Raw genomic sequence first — 15927 nt, forward strand, 5'->3', positions numbered from 1 at the left:
AGAAGTCAGGGCGGGCGTTGGTCGGAGAGGGGCTGCACACCAGTCACAAACCGGTCGGAGAGCTTCGCCCTGTTACATTCGAGAGAAAGATCATTGCATGCTAGAGGAGTCTATCTACTATCTAGTCTATTATTTGATTCTGGTGATAGGGAGAACTAAACTCCATATCATTCATTCCCTACTCCCTATACATCACCCCGGGGAACACCAGCACAACGGCCCGCCAAAAGCTTCACCTGGAACCATGGACGACGAGGAGTCAGCATTATTCTTCGAGAATTGGTTGCTAGACCACGTATTACTCCTTCGTAAGACGTCTTAGTTAAGTTAGTTAATTACCCGCCACAACCCGTACAACAAAGGGATCCACGAATCCTCGTCGTGGCAAGCTGAGCTGCCCTTGAAACGTGGTCTCTAGCTTTGGAACAATCCAGTGGCAGACCGCAGATTGTGATATATCCCTCCTGATTATTATTATTCTACTATTAGTTACTTTGTGTCTGTCTTATTGCCTTGCCGAAGATCGACGCCCGGCCGAAGCCAACAACGGCACGCCCTGAGACTCGCGGCCCGCCAAGTGATTAATCAATGCTCTAAGCTCTCCGCAAAAAGTCCAGTTAAGGACAACTCTGCTTCTCCATAATCTGCCACGGCAACATCTGGGAGCAGTGACAAGGGCTCACGCTGCCATCCCGAAACAGTTGCATTTTCCATCGACACGTTCCGTCGACTGTTCATCTTGCCATCGCCGGTCTGGGATCGTTCATGGCAAGCGCTCCGTGGCCCTAATCTGGTCGCCTCACAAGGGCGTCTCCCCGATATAACGCCCTTGCCATTATCGCTCATTTCAACATGCGATTCCTTCGCGCAGCAGCGCTTGCAGCGTTCTGTTATACAGCAACGGCCGATCTACTTCCTCGGACATATGATACCCACGACTTTATAGCTCTGCATCTCGATTCTTCAGTCTCCCCCGAACATATCGCGCGCGTGCTCGGTGCCCGTCACGAGGGCCAGATTGGTGAATTAGACGGCCATCATCGATTCTCACTACCCAAGGAGAAAAGCACAGAGACAGATGCACTACTGGAGGATCTCCGACAGAGAAGGATACAACGTCGACGGTCGCTCGACAATGGTGCAGCTTTGGCTAAGAGGAACGACGGTCTGGATGGGGTTCTCTGGTCCCAGAAGCTGGCGTTGAAGCAGCGCCTGCAGAAGAGGATACCGCCTCCTCTGGAGCGCCGTGGCCCCTCTGTTCGGGTTGAGAGAAGTGCGCAGGCGGATCCCATTGCCCTTCAGACTCAGAGAGATATCGCCACTACTCTCGGGATCACTGACCCCATCTTTCAGGATCAGTGGCATCTCTACAATCCTGTCCAGCTTGGCCACGATCTCAATGTCACCGGAGTCTGGCTCGAGGGCGTAACGGGACAAGGAGTCACCACGGCGATCGTTGACGATGGCTTGGACATGTACAGCGACGACCTCAGACCCAACTACTATCCTGGAGGTTCGTGGGACTACAATGATGGCACCAACGAACCGAGACCTAGACTCTTGGATGACAAGCATGGCACCAGGTGTGCGGGAGAAGTGGCTGCAGCCAAGAATAATGTGTGTGGAGTCGGAATGGCGTACGACAGCAAGGTGGCCGGAATCCGCATTCTGTCTAAACCCATCAGCGATGCGGATGAGGCAGCTGCTGTCAACTACGGCTATCAGAGCAATGACATCTACTCCTGCTCCTGGGGCCCGCCCGACGACGGCCAAACGATGGACGCGCCGGGAATACTGATCAAGAAAGCTATGGTCAATGGAGTTCAGCAAGGCCGTCATGGGAAAGGTTCTATCTTCGTCTTCGCTGCTGGTAACGGTGCGGCCAGTGATGATAATTGCAACTTTGATGGTTACACAAACAGTATCTACAGTATCACGGTGGGCGCCATCGACAGAGAAGGCAATCATCCCAGCTATTCCGAATCATGCTCTGCCCAGCTGGTAGTCGCGTACAGCAGTGGCGGCGGTGATGCTATTCACACTACGGATGTCGGCGCGTCTAAGTGCTCTGTCACCCACGGCGGCACTTCAGCTGCTGGTCCGTTGGCAGCTGGTGCTGCGGCTCTGGCCCTGAGCGTCCGGCCTGACTTGACGTGGCGTGACATGCAGTATCTGCTGCTGGAGACGGCCGTTCCTATCCATGAGGACGATCAGGGCTGGCAGGTAACCAAAATTGGGAAGAAGTTCAGCCACGAATGGGGATACGGCAAGGTCGACACATATGCCTTGATCCAGAAAGCGAGGGATTGGCAGTTGGTCAAACCGCAAGCCTGGTACCACTCTCCCTGGTTGAGAGTGGAGCACGAAATCCCGCAAGGCGAACAGGGCCTTGTTAGTTCTTTCGAGATCACGGAGGATGTCATCACGAAGGCCAACATTGGAAGACTCGAGCATGTCACTGTGACCATGAACGTCAACCACACCCGTCGTGGAGACCTCAGCGTTGAGCTGCATAGCCCCGAGGGTATTGTTAGCCACCTGAGTACGCCTCGGAGACTCGATAGTGCCAGCGTCGGTTATGTCGACTGGACTTTTATGTCTGTTGCTCACTGGTGAGTATCTCGAAGCCCCATTGCATCGAGCGGTATCAGAAAGCTAACGAATTCGCAGGGGAGAATCTGGCATCGGCCGCTGGTCTGTGATTGTTAAAGACACGAATGTTAATGAATTCACTGGTGTTTTTGTAGACTGGAGAATCAATCTCTGGGGAGAAGCTCGTGATGAATCGAACCAGCCACTTCATCCTCTTCCAGACGAGCATGACGACGATCATAATATCGAGGATGCGGTCGTGGCAACGACAACTGTTGATCCGGTCACGCAGCCGACTGAGCCGCCTAGTCTTCCTACGGATCACGTTGACCGTCCGGTGAATGCGAAGCCTTCGTCTGTTGAGGCAGTGCCGACAACTACTGCAGCCCCCGACTCAGCCGCGACGCCCACTGAGACTGTATCGGATAGCTTCCTGCCGTCTTTCTTCCCAACATTTGGAGCTTCCAAACGCACGCAGGTCTGGATATACGCCTCCCTGGGATTGATCGTCATCTTCTGCGCCGCTCTAGGCACCTATTTCTACGTCCAGCGACGAAAGCGTCTCCGCAACAACCCTCGGGATGACTATGAGTTCGAAATGATCGAGGAGGATGATGATAACCAAGCGCTGACCGGAGGATCTGGTGCTAAGAGACGTCGCGGCGGCGAGCTGTATAATGCGTTCGCTGGCGAGAGTGACGAGGAACTGCTAAGCGACGATGGGGATGAAGGGCCATACCGAGACCGTACCGCCAGCGATGAGGATCTCGACGAAAAGCACAAAGCAGGTCCCGAAAGGACATGAGGAATATTTTGTCTGTCATTTGTATTGTAGCGGCATTCCTCTATGGATTCTCCCTTTTTGGTTTTGTCTCATTCGTCTATTGATCGAGATTCCCGGCGTATATCTAGTGCATCAATACGGTTTCTAAGGAAAACCGGCCAATCTATATATATTATAGACTTAATCTTATAGAACTAGTAGCCATGTCAAATATTGGAGTTTCGGTCCTCCGTAGCTTTCTTGGTGATCAGGTATTGTTTGCTTTGACAATGTACTACTATTAATTTGATAAGTATCACAGCCTTGGGAAGTGGGATAAGCGATGACGCTCCTTGGTCGGCTTTCCCCGTCCTCCGCCCGCCGGAACTGCCGTCTCTTGGTCTCTCCGCAGTCACTACTACTACCAACTCCCAGCCTCCTGATACGATACACTCCTGTGTAGAAGCGCGAGCGTCTGAGATCTGGCGCATCTTGCGATTCTAGAGTTTCTCCAGCTTAGCTGTTGTCCATCCACATACATTTTATTCCTCTGAGAGCTCCCGCTTTCGCATCGATCCTGTGATCCCCCGATCCCCCACGGGACCGCCTTGTTGCTCCCGATGGATCACCACGACGACTTCGACAATGTTTCCTGGAGAAACGATCCCCAAAGTGACCAGTCCCGACCGCCTACCTCCGGTACAGATGTCGATGAACCACATAGAGCTGATCGCGACATCAATGGCAAGCGAAGGATGAGCTCGACCAGCGATGAGCCCCAGGCTGGACCGCTCGCCGATGCGGTCGACCTGGCAGGTATCGGGGATGGCGTGTTAGAGGTTACAGTGGACTCGCCGCTGAAGGAGAATGATGGGACGAAGGACGCATATATTTCCTACCTGGTCACTACACATGTGGGTGGTTGATTTCCTTTCGTTATATTTCATACTCCCTTGAATTCAGCTGCCTATCGGAGATCCCGTATCAGCCCGCCATGTTAACATCACTGCTTTACAGACCGATTTCAAGTCATTCCAGAAGCCAGACTTTGCTGTCCGGAGGCGTTTTACAGACTTCTACTTCCTGTACAAGACCCTGTTTCGGGAATATCCCGCCTGCGCCGTCCCCCCGCTACCGGACAAGCATAAGATGGAGTATGTGCGGGGAGACAGGTTCGGCCCAGACTTCACACAGCGGCGTGCGTGGTCGCTGCATCGCTTTCTCAAGCGCCTGACGCTGCATCCTGTACTTCGCCGGGCTCCGATATTGGTCATATTCTTAGAATCGCCAGACTGGAACGCGCATATGCGATTACGGTCGCAAAGAGCGTCCAGCACCTCCGACGGTACTGCCGCACCTGGCATCTTTGACAATTTCACCGATACATTCGTCAATGCATTTACGAAAGTGCACAAGCCAGACAAGCGGTTCATCGAGGTGCGAGAGAAGGCAGACAAGCTTGATGAGGATCTCGGCCACGTCGAGAAGATTGTGGCTAGGGTCGCCCGCCGCGAGGGAGACCTCGAAGCAGACTATGCTGACCTGGCTACGCAATTCCGGAAGTTGGTACCACTCGAGCCAAACGTGGAGGTGCCCCTACAGATCTTTGCGGCATCAGTCGAAGAGACGACACGCGGGTTGAAGATGCTCAAGGAACACACAGACCAGAACTATCTGGGATCTCTACGTGACATGGAAGCATACATCCTTTCTGTAAAGGGCCTTCTCAAGACACGCGAGCAGAAGCAACTTGACTTCGAGGCGCTGGTTGAATACCGTAATAAAGCGGTTGCTGATCGTGAGGCCCTGGCCAACAACCCATCCTCCTACTACGCCTCGAACCCGCTCACCTCATCTCCAGCCTCTTTCATCCGTTCCAAGATGGAGGACATGCGCGGCGTCGACCACGAACAGTCCCGTCGGGAACGGGTTCGGAAACTCGAACTTCGCATCGACGAGCTCACGCGGGAAGTTGAATCGTCAAAGACGACGTCCGAAATGTTCGACGAAGAAGTCGTCCGTGAAGTAGCCGACTTTGAACGGATCAAAGCCGTCGAGTTCCGTGATACCCTTGGCGACTTTTCCGAGAAACACATCGATTTCTACCAAGGCGTCATTAACACCTGGGAACGATTCATTGCAGAAATGGAAGGCGAACTGGAAGGCGAGGAAGGACATGACTACGGTTATGGAAATGGTTCGGAATCCAGAGAGGGCGTTGGGACTGTGTAATTTTCGGAATGCTACGAGAAAGAAAGAAAGAAAGAAAGAAATTCAAGCACGGGATGTTCTGCGGTCGTTGGTTCCTGTCGGAAGTTTGTGATGATCTGATTATATTAGTATTAACTTATCTACCTATGTTAAACCCTCGGGATGAGACAAATGAGAGCGGGAATAGTGATTCCACAATGTGATGTTTGAAAGCTTTCCAAATATTAATATTATTACGGTCATTACATATGTATGTATGTTATGTATCAGAATCGAAGAGTCGAAAGAAAAGGACGAAATGAACCATTTTCCTCTCGTGGAAGAAGAAGAAAAAAAAAGAAACCCCCTCGCTAAGTGACATCATCCATGCCCTGTGAAGAAGAGAGGGAAAAAACAATAATAATAACTATATAATCTTATTCCTTCCCCTTGCTCTCGATGTCCAGTTTCAGATATTCTGTGGCCTATCCTATCCTATCCTGCTTTCCCCAACCCCGCCCCCCCTTCTCCAAGATTCCTTATCGGTTACATATATGCGCTTTAAATAGGTATTTCATATTTTGTCTATCGTCGATGAGTTTCATTTTTTTTTGAATCTTGTTTCTTTCATTGCTTGGTAAATAGATACTGATGTGAGGAATCACTGGGTCTGTGCTTTGAGTGCTTGTACGCGTACTCGAAGTCGGTAGGGCTTGGTCCGGATTGAGGATCACTGACGGCAGGGTCCTGTGCGCGGAGATGTAGACGACGAGTTCGTTCCTGGATTTTGTTGGTTATTGTTAGGGATATTATTGTTAGGATGGTAGATAAGTATGTGGTTATCATGATTCAAGCTCAGAGATAGATCTAAAAATGAAGATGAATGGAATATTGCATGTCTTCAGGAGAGAGAGAATTATGAAGAAGAAGAGGATAATAAAAAAAAAAAGTACTCGAAGTGTATTTATGGAATTGCACAAAACGCACCTCCATATATATCTGATTCGGAGTCTTGATTTCCGCATTCGCCCCCGCCGTCAATTGGAGGTAGGTCTCGTGGTCATATCCGATCGATAGCTGGTTACCAGCCGTCGGTGACTTTTTGGGTTGAGCGAAGTTGGCAGTTAGATCTGTCGTCTTTTGCTCATTTGTCGTCGTGGCGGTGACACCTGAAGCAGACGCCATTTCGCGATGTGGATTATCAAGAGGAGGCAACTGGCGTCAATTCCAAGTCGCCTATGCAAAACACAGCCCTTTGGATGGGAGTTGGAGACTGGGGGACGAGAGAGAGGAACGCGCAAACAGGACAAAAGATGGATACTTTGGAAGAAAAAATACCAAGAATAGAACGGCCGGAGATCGTATAGAGACAGGTAGGTGCTTGCCCACTCAACGGCCCCGGATACACCACTATCTAGATCTGATAGATAGTAAGTAGTATTCCGATTCGGGTCGCGCTCGCACGGGCTGACTCTTGCAAGCTAGGTAGGTACTTTGAATCCAGCAAAAACACGAAAGGGTTATGAGCAAAAAAAGGTGGCTTCGAGTAGAAAAGGCGCTAAAGGAGGAGAGAGGAGGGGATTCTCCAAGATGTACAGCTCACTTTCGTAATCCATAACGTGAAAGCGTGGCATTTCCGCCACCAGTTACGCCCCGTCGATGGGACAAGGCAGAGTAAGGGTAGAGATTTGCCGCCTATCTGAACAGAACTCTGACCAGAATCCTTGTCTTATCGTCCTTTGATTGGAAAGCGGCTCAAGGGAAAGTTGTTGCTGGAATGCAGAAGGACGGGCGTTGTACTGTACCAGCGGTGGCTGAGTCTGCATTGGTGCTTGTCCGCGAGACGCCGTCGCAGATCACCGGAACAAGAAGCGATTGCTTTCTGGAACTTACACTGTGACGCTGGGGCCAAAAAATAGGACCATCGCCATGAATATCTCCTGCGGGCGTAGCTCGCTGACGTGGATTGGCTCTGCTTACCTGCATCTATTAGGCCGGCGCGAGCAATGAAGCCGTTCAAGAGGACTGACGACAACGTCAATTGGGTTTAGTTTGGAAGTTCTCCAAGGATTATATGCGGGAGACTTCTTTTCTGCAGGTTAGTTTCTATTGTTAGCCTGATAGACTGAATAATAACACAGTAATATTAATGGAAAGGATGATAATAATACCACTGAGTGGGCTGGGAAGAGGTTTGCTCTGTTTGCAAGAGACCTTGTCCGGCAGCTCGACCGCCGCAGAAGCATGAGTTCCTGAGCTATCCCGGATCTCCCATCACAGGGGAATTGCAGCTATGCGGCCTCTAACACGTTCCGCGTTGCGGTCCTATGTCTGCTCCTCATGTCGACGGGGCGCCTTCTTCTCCCCGCGAAGGCAGTTTGCCTCCGCGACGAACAACGTGCCGGAGGTCTATGATGTAGTCTGTGTTGGAGGAGGTCCCGCCGGTCTGGGACTTCTAGCAGCTCTGAGTAGGCCCATACAACGTCCAATGGCTAGATCCTCGAAATATATAACTGATAAAGAGAAATAGGAGCATCCCCCGTCACGTCAAAACTGAAAGTAGCCCTGATCGAGGCCCAGGACCTGGATAAAGCCCGCACATGGAGCTCGGGCCCAGCTGAATATTCAAACCGAGTCAGCAGTCTTACACCCTCGTCTGTCTCGTTCTTGGATAAGATAGGAGCTTGGCAGCATGTCGACAGCTCGAGGACTCAGCAATACCAGGAGATGCAAGTGTGGGATGGAGAGACTGGTTCGAAGATATCATTCGATTGGTCTGCGGAGGGCTCACCGTTCGAGACACCCCGTACCATCGCGACGATGACAGAGAACGCGAACCTAGTCCGGGCATTGCTTTCACGAATCAACTCATTGGGTGAGGATGGTGTTTCGATCTTCTCCAACACAACCGTGTCATCGATCGACAATGGTATCGACCATCCGGACGGACCGGATATGTCTGCATGGCCGGTGCTTTCACTCTCTCCAACAGCAGCAGCAACATCATCACCGCCAACGAACATCGCTGCTCGACTCTTGGTCGGTGCAGATGGCATCAACAGTCCAGTACGCTCGTTCGCGCAAATCGCCACGGATGGATGGGATTACAATAGACATGGGATCGTGGCCACTCTCGCTCTGGCTGGGCCAGAGAACCCTCCCTTCCCAGCTGGAAAGAGGACAGCATACCAGCGCTTCCTACCATCACTAGGTGGCCCAATTGCTCTGCTTCCACTCCCCGATAACCATGCCACTCTGGTCTGGTCTACCACCATTGAGAACGCAGCGTATCTGAAATCTCTCCCACCAAAGGCTTTCATCGCCATGGTCAATGCTGCTTTCCGCCTGTCGATGACGGATCTCAAGTACATGCTTGATCTGAATCCATCCTCCTCGTCTACACCAACTGAACATGAAGATGAGCTATCATGGCGAGTACAACACACTCCTCAGCCGCCTCATATTCCTCCCTCCGTCACAGCTGTCCAGGAACGCAGCGTTGCCTCCTTCCCACTCCGTTTCCGCCATGCTTCCACTTACGTCTCTCCACGCATCGCGTTGGTCGGAGATGCTGCCCATGTCATCCACCCGCTGGCCGGACAGGGCCTCAACCTGGGTCTCGGCGATGTCGCATCTCTAGCTAACACGATCGAATATGCCGTCACCCACGGAATGGATATCGGAGACTTGCTCACGGTGGAGCGCTATTCTTCCGAACGCTGGGCCGTGAACGCCAAGGTTGGTGGCGTCTGTGATATCCTGCACAAGCTTTACAATGTCCCTGGCCAGAGCCCGATCACCTGGGGTAGAAGCTTGGGTTTGAAGATGGTGGACCAACTACCTTTCGTCAAGGGCTTCCTGATGAAGCAGGCTCAGGGTTAAATTCTCCAAAATGATATGTATTGTACTACTAGGTACTCATTAAGTAAGGTGTGGGTGGTTCCATCAATGTATTATTTATATATCCAATCAAAGAAAACACATTCCACGTCTCCGTCCAGCATGAAAAAAGAAATAAAGCCGTTTTAAATTCTACATTAGGAGATAAGATGTGTAACGGTCTAGAATGGGTATTTTATATTCCTATTTTTATTGTTTCCCTCTTTATGTATGTATAAAGTAACCTTTCCGAAACAAGATATGTAGGAGGTCATGCTCTCTTTTTTTGGACTCATCATACTCCCGCATCCTCCGTCTTCGGCGCAGCTTCAACGTTTAGGCCCTCGACCTTTTGCGCCAATTCCGTCACGGCGGTTCCACTGGCACCTGTTGTTGGGTTGTTCTTCTTTGCTAACCGGGCCTTCACCTCCTCGGGGAGAGTCTTGAGGTCGACGAGAACACCTTCCTTCTCGGGATGGCCTTCTTCCAGACCCATCTCCTTGATACGGACCTTGCCTGCCTTGAGCTCCTCTTCGCCCAGGATGACGGCGAAGGGAACACCGTTCGATTCTGCTGCCTTGAATTGTTGGGGGAGCTTTGGCTTGACCTTGTAGCTGAATTCGGCCTGTAATTTGTGGTGTTGGTTAGTCATCTTTTTCATATGGCACCGGTAGATTGAGATTGTAGATGTAGGATCACCTACCTTAACGCCAGCCTTCCACAGGCTCTTTGCGACTTCCATACGCTCCTTCAGCATGCCAGTGAAGCCCTTTCCACCGAAGGCCATGACGAAGACGTCGACCTCTGTGCTGCGGACTGCGCTGTAGTTCCTCTCGCGCTCCATGCGAGCCTTGGTGATGGAGAAGATCCGGTCGACACCGAATGAGATACCAACGCAGGGGATCTGCGCCTTGTTCGAGAACATGCCCACGAGGTTGTCGTAACGACCGCCTGCGGCAATACTTCCGACGCCAACAGACGGATCATTTGATCGGTCGTCGTCCTCCAGGTTGGGGTTCTTGGACTTGTCTTTCTTTCCTGACTTTTGCAGGGTCTGCGTCTCAGCAGCTTTAGTTGCGGTAGCAGGCGCGGAACCTTCCGTGACGACTTCGTAGATAACACCGGTGCTGCAATCGGGCGCAAATTAGCTTCAGGTACTGACGGATACTGTTATGAAAAAAAGGGGGCATACTAGTAATCGAGACCTCTAGCGAGACTCAAGTCAAAGGAGAGAGTGTCTAGAACTCCAAAGGCGTCCAGATAGTCCATAAGCAGTCCCATTTCCTCCAAGCCTTGCTTCGCGGAGGCATTTGCCATGAGGGCTTCATCCTTCAGGAGCGCATCTAGCAGTTCCCGTCTTCCCTTTCTGCTGACATATGTCTCGATCTTGTCTGCCGCCGCAGGGTCCAGGCCCTTCTCCTCGACCATCTCCTTCCGCACGTCCGCCCAAGGCATCTTGTCCAGCTTGTCGACAGCACTCGAGATCGGACGGATCTTCTCTGGTGGCACGCCGCACACCTCGAACAGACCGTCGAGAATCTTGCGGTGGTTGATCTTGATTGTGAATTGCTCCCTGTTCCAGCCGAGTTCCTCAAACACTTCCGTCACGATATTCAGAATCTCCGCATCCGGCACCATGGGGTCGAAGTTGCTACCGGCGACATCGAAGTCACACCTGGTGTCTTGGTCAGCATTATATTCGACAGAAGACAATTGACTCCTCCCATTCTGGAACTTTTCCAGGTCGCGGGTTCCAGGCGACTCACTGGTAGAATTCCCTCATCCGCCCCTTGGCCACAGCAGGCTGATCTCGTCGGTAGACCTTGGCTATGGCATATCTCTTGATCTGGCTAACAGGGTTCATCGCCAGCCATCGCGCAAACGGAACGGTGAGATCATATCGGAGGGAGCACAACTCTCCACCCTGATCCTGCAGATCGTAAATGAGCTTCGAGTCCTCTCCGTACTTGCCCGCCAGGATCTCCCGCAACTCGAAGACGGGCGTATCCAGCGCCGTGCCACCGTGACGTTTGAAGACCTCCGAGATGGTGCTGAAGATGCGATCACGGAGCAGGGCGTCCGAGCCGGACCAGTCCCTGGTCCCCTTGGGGGTCTTCAGAGTGAAGGAGACCTTTTCCTTCGGCATCGTGGAATCCGGTAGAGGAGAGTCGTGACTGTAGGAGAAACGGCGATGGTGGGGGATGGTGGGGGTTATTGGGCGGAAGCCCGCTGTCCTGGCGTTCAGGCTCCGGAGGGGAACAACGGCGGGCCGGTCACCAATTGCTCGTCGTGCAGAGCGCAGAAGAGATACAGAGGCCCTCATACACGACTTGGGGACCAGAAAGGGAACTAAAAAGAAGACGATGGTGCGGTTGGGTTTCAGCAGGCAATTCAATTGGCGTCATCGGCCATCTAAGGTCGTCCTGGAGAGTCGCGACTTTTTCCTGGATACAAGGGACCGAAAGGGCAAGTTTGTCCGGTCTGGAAAAGGTAATTAGGGCTTGGGGTTAGGTCCGACCATATCCCCATCGACCTGAGATATGAACTATTATGACTCTGAAGTGTCCCCTCTGGTCCTGAAAATGCGATGTCTCTCTTACGAGAGGACCCTGATTTTCACTTCTGACACGACTGCAAGGCCATCCTGCTTCTAGAAGAGGCCCATCTCTTACTTACGACAAATCAGGTCTCGCGGCGTAAGGACGTTTGTTTCAGGACACGCCGATCGAAGCAGCCATCAGCCACACTCGGATAGCAGGCAGACAAATGGACCCTTCACGATGAATTCAGCTCAATTGCTGATAGAAATGACCGGACCTCGCAACAGTATGATGGAGTACACGTAATTGCATATTTGGCGGGGATCAGCTTTCGTTTAATGAATTTGAATATATTGTCTTGTTACTTCGATTCACTTATATGCATCAAGTGTGTCTCTATATGAGCACAATTATCCGACTACTCCAACCATGATCACCTGCTGTTTCGGCTCTCTTCTCAAACCGCGGAGACAAATCGATCTTGACAAGAAAAGGCTCCGCGAACGACACCTGCAAAATGCTCTCGTCTCATTGCCATCGACACGACAACGCTCACTGAGCATTCCCCTGATCAAGGAACCACTAATACCTGGTAACAATAAAATCAAGAAGAATAAGAATAAGCAATCGACAAGCAATCAGTTCCAGTCCTCATTCTTTTCAAAACTACCGGCGGAAATCCGGCGGAAGATCTATATCGAAGTTCTCGGCGGACAAGTCCTTAATATCTTCAAGGATGAGACTGCTCGTTATGTCAAATGGATACCTCAGAGGAAACCCCTACTTGCTTTACCCATGAGCTGTCGCAGGATGTACGATGGAGATATTCCCTTTTTTGTTTCTCTCCTTTTATTATTGTTATTATTACACTTTGGGGTTTCGGCAAATCACGATCCCCCCGTTCGCGTCCTTTCCCGTTCTAACGGAAAACAGATACTCTGAAACGATCGATCTCCTCTACAGCCACAACACGTTCTTTTCCAACGACTTCGACACCATCCTCTGGTTTGTCTCTACTATTCTCCCGCAGCGACTGGCAGCAATCCGCACTCTACACGTCGAATGGGACTGCGTGTGTTTCTGGCACGCTCGAATGCGGCCCCCACCCCCTTATGACAGGGATACGTGGATGAGAGTTTGGCGCACGATTCCATCAATGACCGGACTGCGGGAGCTGATGGTTCGTATCTGGAACGGGCCCAGGATGGATGCCGCGACGGAGATGGATGTATTCAGGCCGTTGACTGCGCTGAAGGGGCTGGAGAGATTTGAGCTAGAGTTGCCATGGAGGTATCAAGGCGTAGGGGACGAGGAAGAAGAGGAAGGAAATCGGGATATGCCGTTCAAAATCAGAAGAGTGAGGCGCGAGTATGACATGACCAATCTTGAGTGAGAAATCTGGGGAAGATGAACAGATCGATAAGAGTAGTCCATCATTTCCACCCTTTGGGAAGAAGGGAAGAGCGGTGCGACGCCGTAGCCAGAGAAAGTGTGAGAGAGAGATAATGATGCCAACTGACATCCAGCAATGATGTATTAATGAACCCCTTTCTTTTCACCTACACACATCTTGTCACCCATAGCACCAAGGAATCATACGTTGTGTAACAATATTCTGACCATGATCGCGGATAAAAAAGAAACCACCCGCTTCGGGAAAGGGGATTGTTGCCTCGGGGCGCCCGTATCAGGAAAGTATGTACGAAATTCTTCCAGGCTATCAAAACCAATCTCCGTTTTCCCAGGCTTTGCGCAAATAAGGAGAAAGTCTCTTTTGAACCAGTTCCAATATCAGCAGTAGTATTGTTCAATGTTCAGCATTTGTTCATCTATTATTATTGTACTGTAGTAGTTAGTTAACCTTCTTTTCGATGTCCTTTCTTTACATTTTCCACGCTAGCAGGGTCTAACTATCAATGTGGGGAGTCTGACTGTTAACTAATCTGGTAGGTATGTAATTGCAGAAAATGGAATTTAACCGACTGGAGTTTTGGTAGTTGGTTAATAGTCTGCATTGTGTGTAGAATTGATGTTCTCACTGATCCCAAATCGGAGCAAGGATGGCGAGGCTGCGAGAATAATAGGAATATAACCATTTATATCTACAGCTATTTCCTCTCCATCCTACTGTATTTCAGTCCCACACTTCAATGTCCCCACCACATTGTACTCGAGCAAAGTGGGAGAAATAATGTCGCTGTAATGCCGATCAGCAGAACAGAATGACATAAGTTGAGTTACTGAGCCCAAAATCGAAGGGGGGTTTTTGACCGCGTGGGAATACCATAATGACTATCGGATCGGCCAGTGTGCCGCACGTTTGCTTCGTCGTGGGGGTGCCGTGGTGGCGACCTATTAGGCTGAGAAGGCCCTGGCGAAAGAGTGGGATGGATGTTTGAAGTAATACGGTATGCTAGATGCTGCATCATGTAGCTAACTAGTATGTATAATTAACGAGTCATGAGCAAGTATGCCAAGTAGTACGGAGTATTTGATGATGGAGGAGAGGAAGATCCCATCCGATACGATCACTAGCCGCTGGTTTGAAATGCCTCACTGCGCACCATCCTTGCCTTCCACGTGGTGGGCGCATCCGGTGAGCAGAGGAGAAACAACTGTATTACGGCGAAGCCGGGCTGTACAACATAATATCCAACACTGGGGGAGTACGAGACCACCGGGGTTGGATCTACACTACACTACTACTATGGATCATAGGTACCTACACAGCGGCAGCTAACGACTGAGCAAGACTTCAATCGCAAACCTTCCAGAATCAGACCGGTGGCAGGCCCAAAACCCACCAACCACCGTTAACCCCGCTGTCTTTCTCCAACATCAATAGCCGCTAGACATACGCCGATTCAAGAAATCGATCCCGCCTGATGAAACGCAAACCACGCACTGCTTCAGCAAGGATTTCATGTGGGAGAAGCAGCAGCAAACAGTGATATGAGTGGAAGACCTGGAGAATGACAGACGAGGGATGCCTGTATGGTACTCTGCCATATGGAGATAGATCGGTTCAATCGAGTTCCTCGATGGACATTGTCCCGGATCCAATCGGCTATCGAGTTGTAACATAACCAACAGAACGAACGGCTAAGCGCATTGCCAGTCTGTTGGCAACAAATCACATTCCCTGTTCTCTGGCATCCCCATGTCCTTGCCTTGCGACGATGCAGGTCGATATGTCGAGATCAGACGGTCCGGTCGACTTGTTCATGGATGTACAGTACAGTAGGATGACATCCGCGCCCGTTGAATAGTTATGTCTCCGCGATCTCTCCGGTAGTCTGAGTGACTTAAGACAGTTCAATCCTAATAATAATAATAATGGCGGGGTCTAAACGTCCGACGAGGAGACCGTTGCGGCAGATGGCCGTGGTTCAGTGGCGCGGAAGAGAAAGTCACCGATTGTCCACGACCATTCAGTTGGATGAGAGCACCGCGAGATGGAAAGTTCTACGGTAGCTCTCCAGCGTGCCACTTCGCTGTGCATGGCGTCTGTTAGCTGGTGGAGTCGCCCAGAGATAACTAGGGATTAATTAATAACCTAGCCTCATGTTATCGGCCATGCGACGCCGCCACCACGCTGTCTGTCCACAGTTCGCACTGCCCAGACCGTGCGGAACTGGGAACGGAGGCTGGTTCGGTTGCCTCCAACGCTGTACCTTGAAGCTAAGTAACTTACTCGAGAACTCATCCAATTCGCTGTGGAGGAACAGAACCTGTACCATAAGTGTAAGCAGAAAAGAATCCGAGCGCAGTTCAACAATATATCTAACCGCCGCACATGAAGTAGTAGTAATAAGTAACGGCTCGTGTTGCCAGGGATAGTACTAACAACTAACACTAACACTCTAGACGCTCCGTCTCCATGATCGCAAATAATAAAAATAACCATACTACTACAAAAATAATAATAAATGACATTAACTAGTTCCCCTCAGTACGGAGCTG

General features: G+C 50.8%; 6 protein-coding genes across 6 annotated transcripts; 4 read left to right on the forward strand and 2 right to left on the reverse strand.

Annotated features, from left to right (window-relative positions):
* Nucleotides 1-587: 587 nt before the first annotated feature.
* C8Q69DRAFT_64079 (pheromone processing endoprotease Kex2) lies at nt 588-3627 on the forward strand. The gene is made up of 2 exons (XM_028633871.1): nt 588-2612; nt 2671-3627. Exons 1-2 carry the CDS (start codon nt 853-855, stop codon nt 3395-3397), a joined length of 2487 nt encoding a protein of 828 aa, XP_028482885.1. The 5' UTR covers nt 588-852; the 3' UTR covers nt 3398-3627.
* Nucleotides 3628-3754: 127 nt separating this feature from the next.
* On the forward strand, nt 3755-5678 carry C8Q69DRAFT_64086 (putative vacuolar targeting protein Atg24). Its single transcript, XM_028633872.1, has 2 exons — nt 3755-4269; nt 4373-5678. Exons 1-2 carry the CDS (start codon nt 3976-3978, stop codon nt 5585-5587), a joined length of 1509 nt encoding a protein of 502 aa, XP_028482886.1. The 5' UTR covers nt 3755-3975; the 3' UTR covers nt 5588-5678.
* Nucleotides 5679-6166: 488 nt separating this feature from the next.
* C8Q69DRAFT_64106 (hypothetical protein) lies at nt 6167-7049 on the reverse strand. Its single transcript, XM_028633874.1, has 3 exons — nt 6867-7049; nt 6533-6798; nt 6167-6325 (listed from the first exon to the last, which is right to left on the reverse strand). The coding sequence occupies exons 2-3, from the start codon at nt 6728-6730 to the stop codon at nt 6173-6175; spliced, it is 351 nt and encodes a 116-aa protein (XP_028482887.1). The 5' UTR covers nt 6731-6798; nt 6867-7049; the 3' UTR covers nt 6167-6172.
* A 636-nt stretch (nt 7050-7685) lies between these two features.
* On the forward strand, nt 7686-9441 carry C8Q69DRAFT_64090 (ubiquinone biosynthesis monooxygenase). Its single transcript, XM_028633873.1, has 2 exons — nt 7686-8013; nt 8076-9441. Exons 1-2 carry the CDS (start codon nt 7839-7841, stop codon nt 9425-9427), a joined length of 1527 nt encoding a protein of 508 aa, XP_028482888.1. The 5' UTR covers nt 7686-7838; the 3' UTR covers nt 9428-9441.
* A 158-nt stretch (nt 9442-9599) lies between these two features.
* On the reverse strand, nt 9600-11991 carry C8Q69DRAFT_475639 (histidyl-tRNA synthetase mitochondrial precursor). The gene is made up of 4 exons (XM_028631206.1): nt 11191-11991; nt 10617-11099; nt 10128-10551; nt 9600-10049 (listed from the first exon to the last, which is right to left on the reverse strand). Exons 1-4 carry the CDS (start codon nt 11745-11747, stop codon nt 9720-9722), a joined length of 1794 nt encoding a protein of 597 aa, XP_028482889.1. The 5' UTR covers nt 11748-11991; the 3' UTR covers nt 9600-9719.
* Nucleotides 11992-12070: 79 nt separating this feature from the next.
* C8Q69DRAFT_64177 (hypothetical protein) lies at nt 12071-13471 on the forward strand. The gene is made up of 2 exons (XM_028633875.1): nt 12071-12776; nt 12898-13471. The coding sequence occupies exons 1-2, from the start codon at nt 12394-12396 to the stop codon at nt 13355-13357; spliced, it is 843 nt and encodes a 280-aa protein (XP_028482890.1). The 5' UTR covers nt 12071-12393; the 3' UTR covers nt 13358-13471.
* Nucleotides 13472-15927: the final 2456 nt, after the last annotated feature.

The sequence above is a fragment of the Paecilomyces variotii genome (assembly GCF_004022145.1).
Source record: "Paecilomyces variotii strain CBS 101075 chromosome Unknown C8Q69scaffold_10, whole genome shotgun sequence".
Taxonomy (NCBI): Eukaryota; Fungi; Ascomycota; class Eurotiomycetes; order Eurotiales; family Thermoascaceae; genus Paecilomyces; species Paecilomyces variotii.

Bases quoted from the DNA above. Each gene is read 5' to 3' on its own strand.
- C8Q69DRAFT_64079 (XM_028633871.1), top strand. From the start codon at position 853: ATGCGATTCCTTCGCGCAGCAGCGCTTGCAGCGTTCTGTTATACAGCA. The intron at 2,613-2,670 runs GTGAGTATCTCG...ACGAATTCGCAG, and splicing joins TTTATGTCTGTTGCTCACTG to GGGAGAATCTGGCATCGGCC.
- C8Q69DRAFT_64106 (XM_028633874.1), bottom strand. From the start codon at position 6,730: ATGGCGTCTGCTTCAGGTGTCACCGCCACGACGACAAATGAGCAAAAG. The intron at 6,326-6,532 runs GTGCGTTTTGTG...AACAAAATCCAG, and splicing joins CGAATCAGATATATATGGAG to GAACGAACTCGTCGTCTACA.
- C8Q69DRAFT_64086 (XM_028633872.1), top strand. From the start codon at position 3,976: ATGGATCACCACGACGACTTCGACAATGTTTCCTGGAGAAACGATCCC. The intron at 4,270-4,372 runs GTGGGTGGTTGA...ACTGCTTTACAG, and splicing joins CCTACCTGGTCACTACACAT to ACCGATTTCAAGTCATTCCA.
- C8Q69DRAFT_64177 (XM_028633875.1), top strand. From the start codon at position 12,394: ATGATCACCTGCTGTTTCGGCTCTCTTCTCAAACCGCGGAGACAAATC. The intron at 12,777-12,897 runs GTACGATGGAGA...AACGGAAAACAG, and splicing joins CCCATGAGCTGTCGCAGGAT to ATACTCTGAAACGATCGATC.
- C8Q69DRAFT_475639 (XM_028631206.1), bottom strand. From the start codon at position 11,747: ATGAGGGCCTCTGTATCTCTTCTGCGCTCTGCACGACGAGCAATTGGT. The intron at 11,100-11,190 runs GTGAGTCGCCTG...CCAAGACACCAG, and splicing joins CGGATGAGGGAATTCTACCA to GTGTGACTTCGATGTCGCCG. The intron at 10,552-10,616 runs GTATGCCCCCTT...GCCCGATTGCAG, and splicing joins GCTAGAGGTCTCGATTACTA to CACCGGTGTTATCTACGAAG.
- C8Q69DRAFT_64090 (XM_028633873.1), top strand. From the start codon at position 7,839: ATGCGGCCTCTAACACGTTCCGCGTTGCGGTCCTATGTCTGCTCCTCA. The intron at 8,014-8,075 runs GTAGGCCCATAC...AAAGAGAAATAG, and splicing joins GGGACTTCTAGCAGCTCTGA to GAGCATCCCCCGTCACGTCA.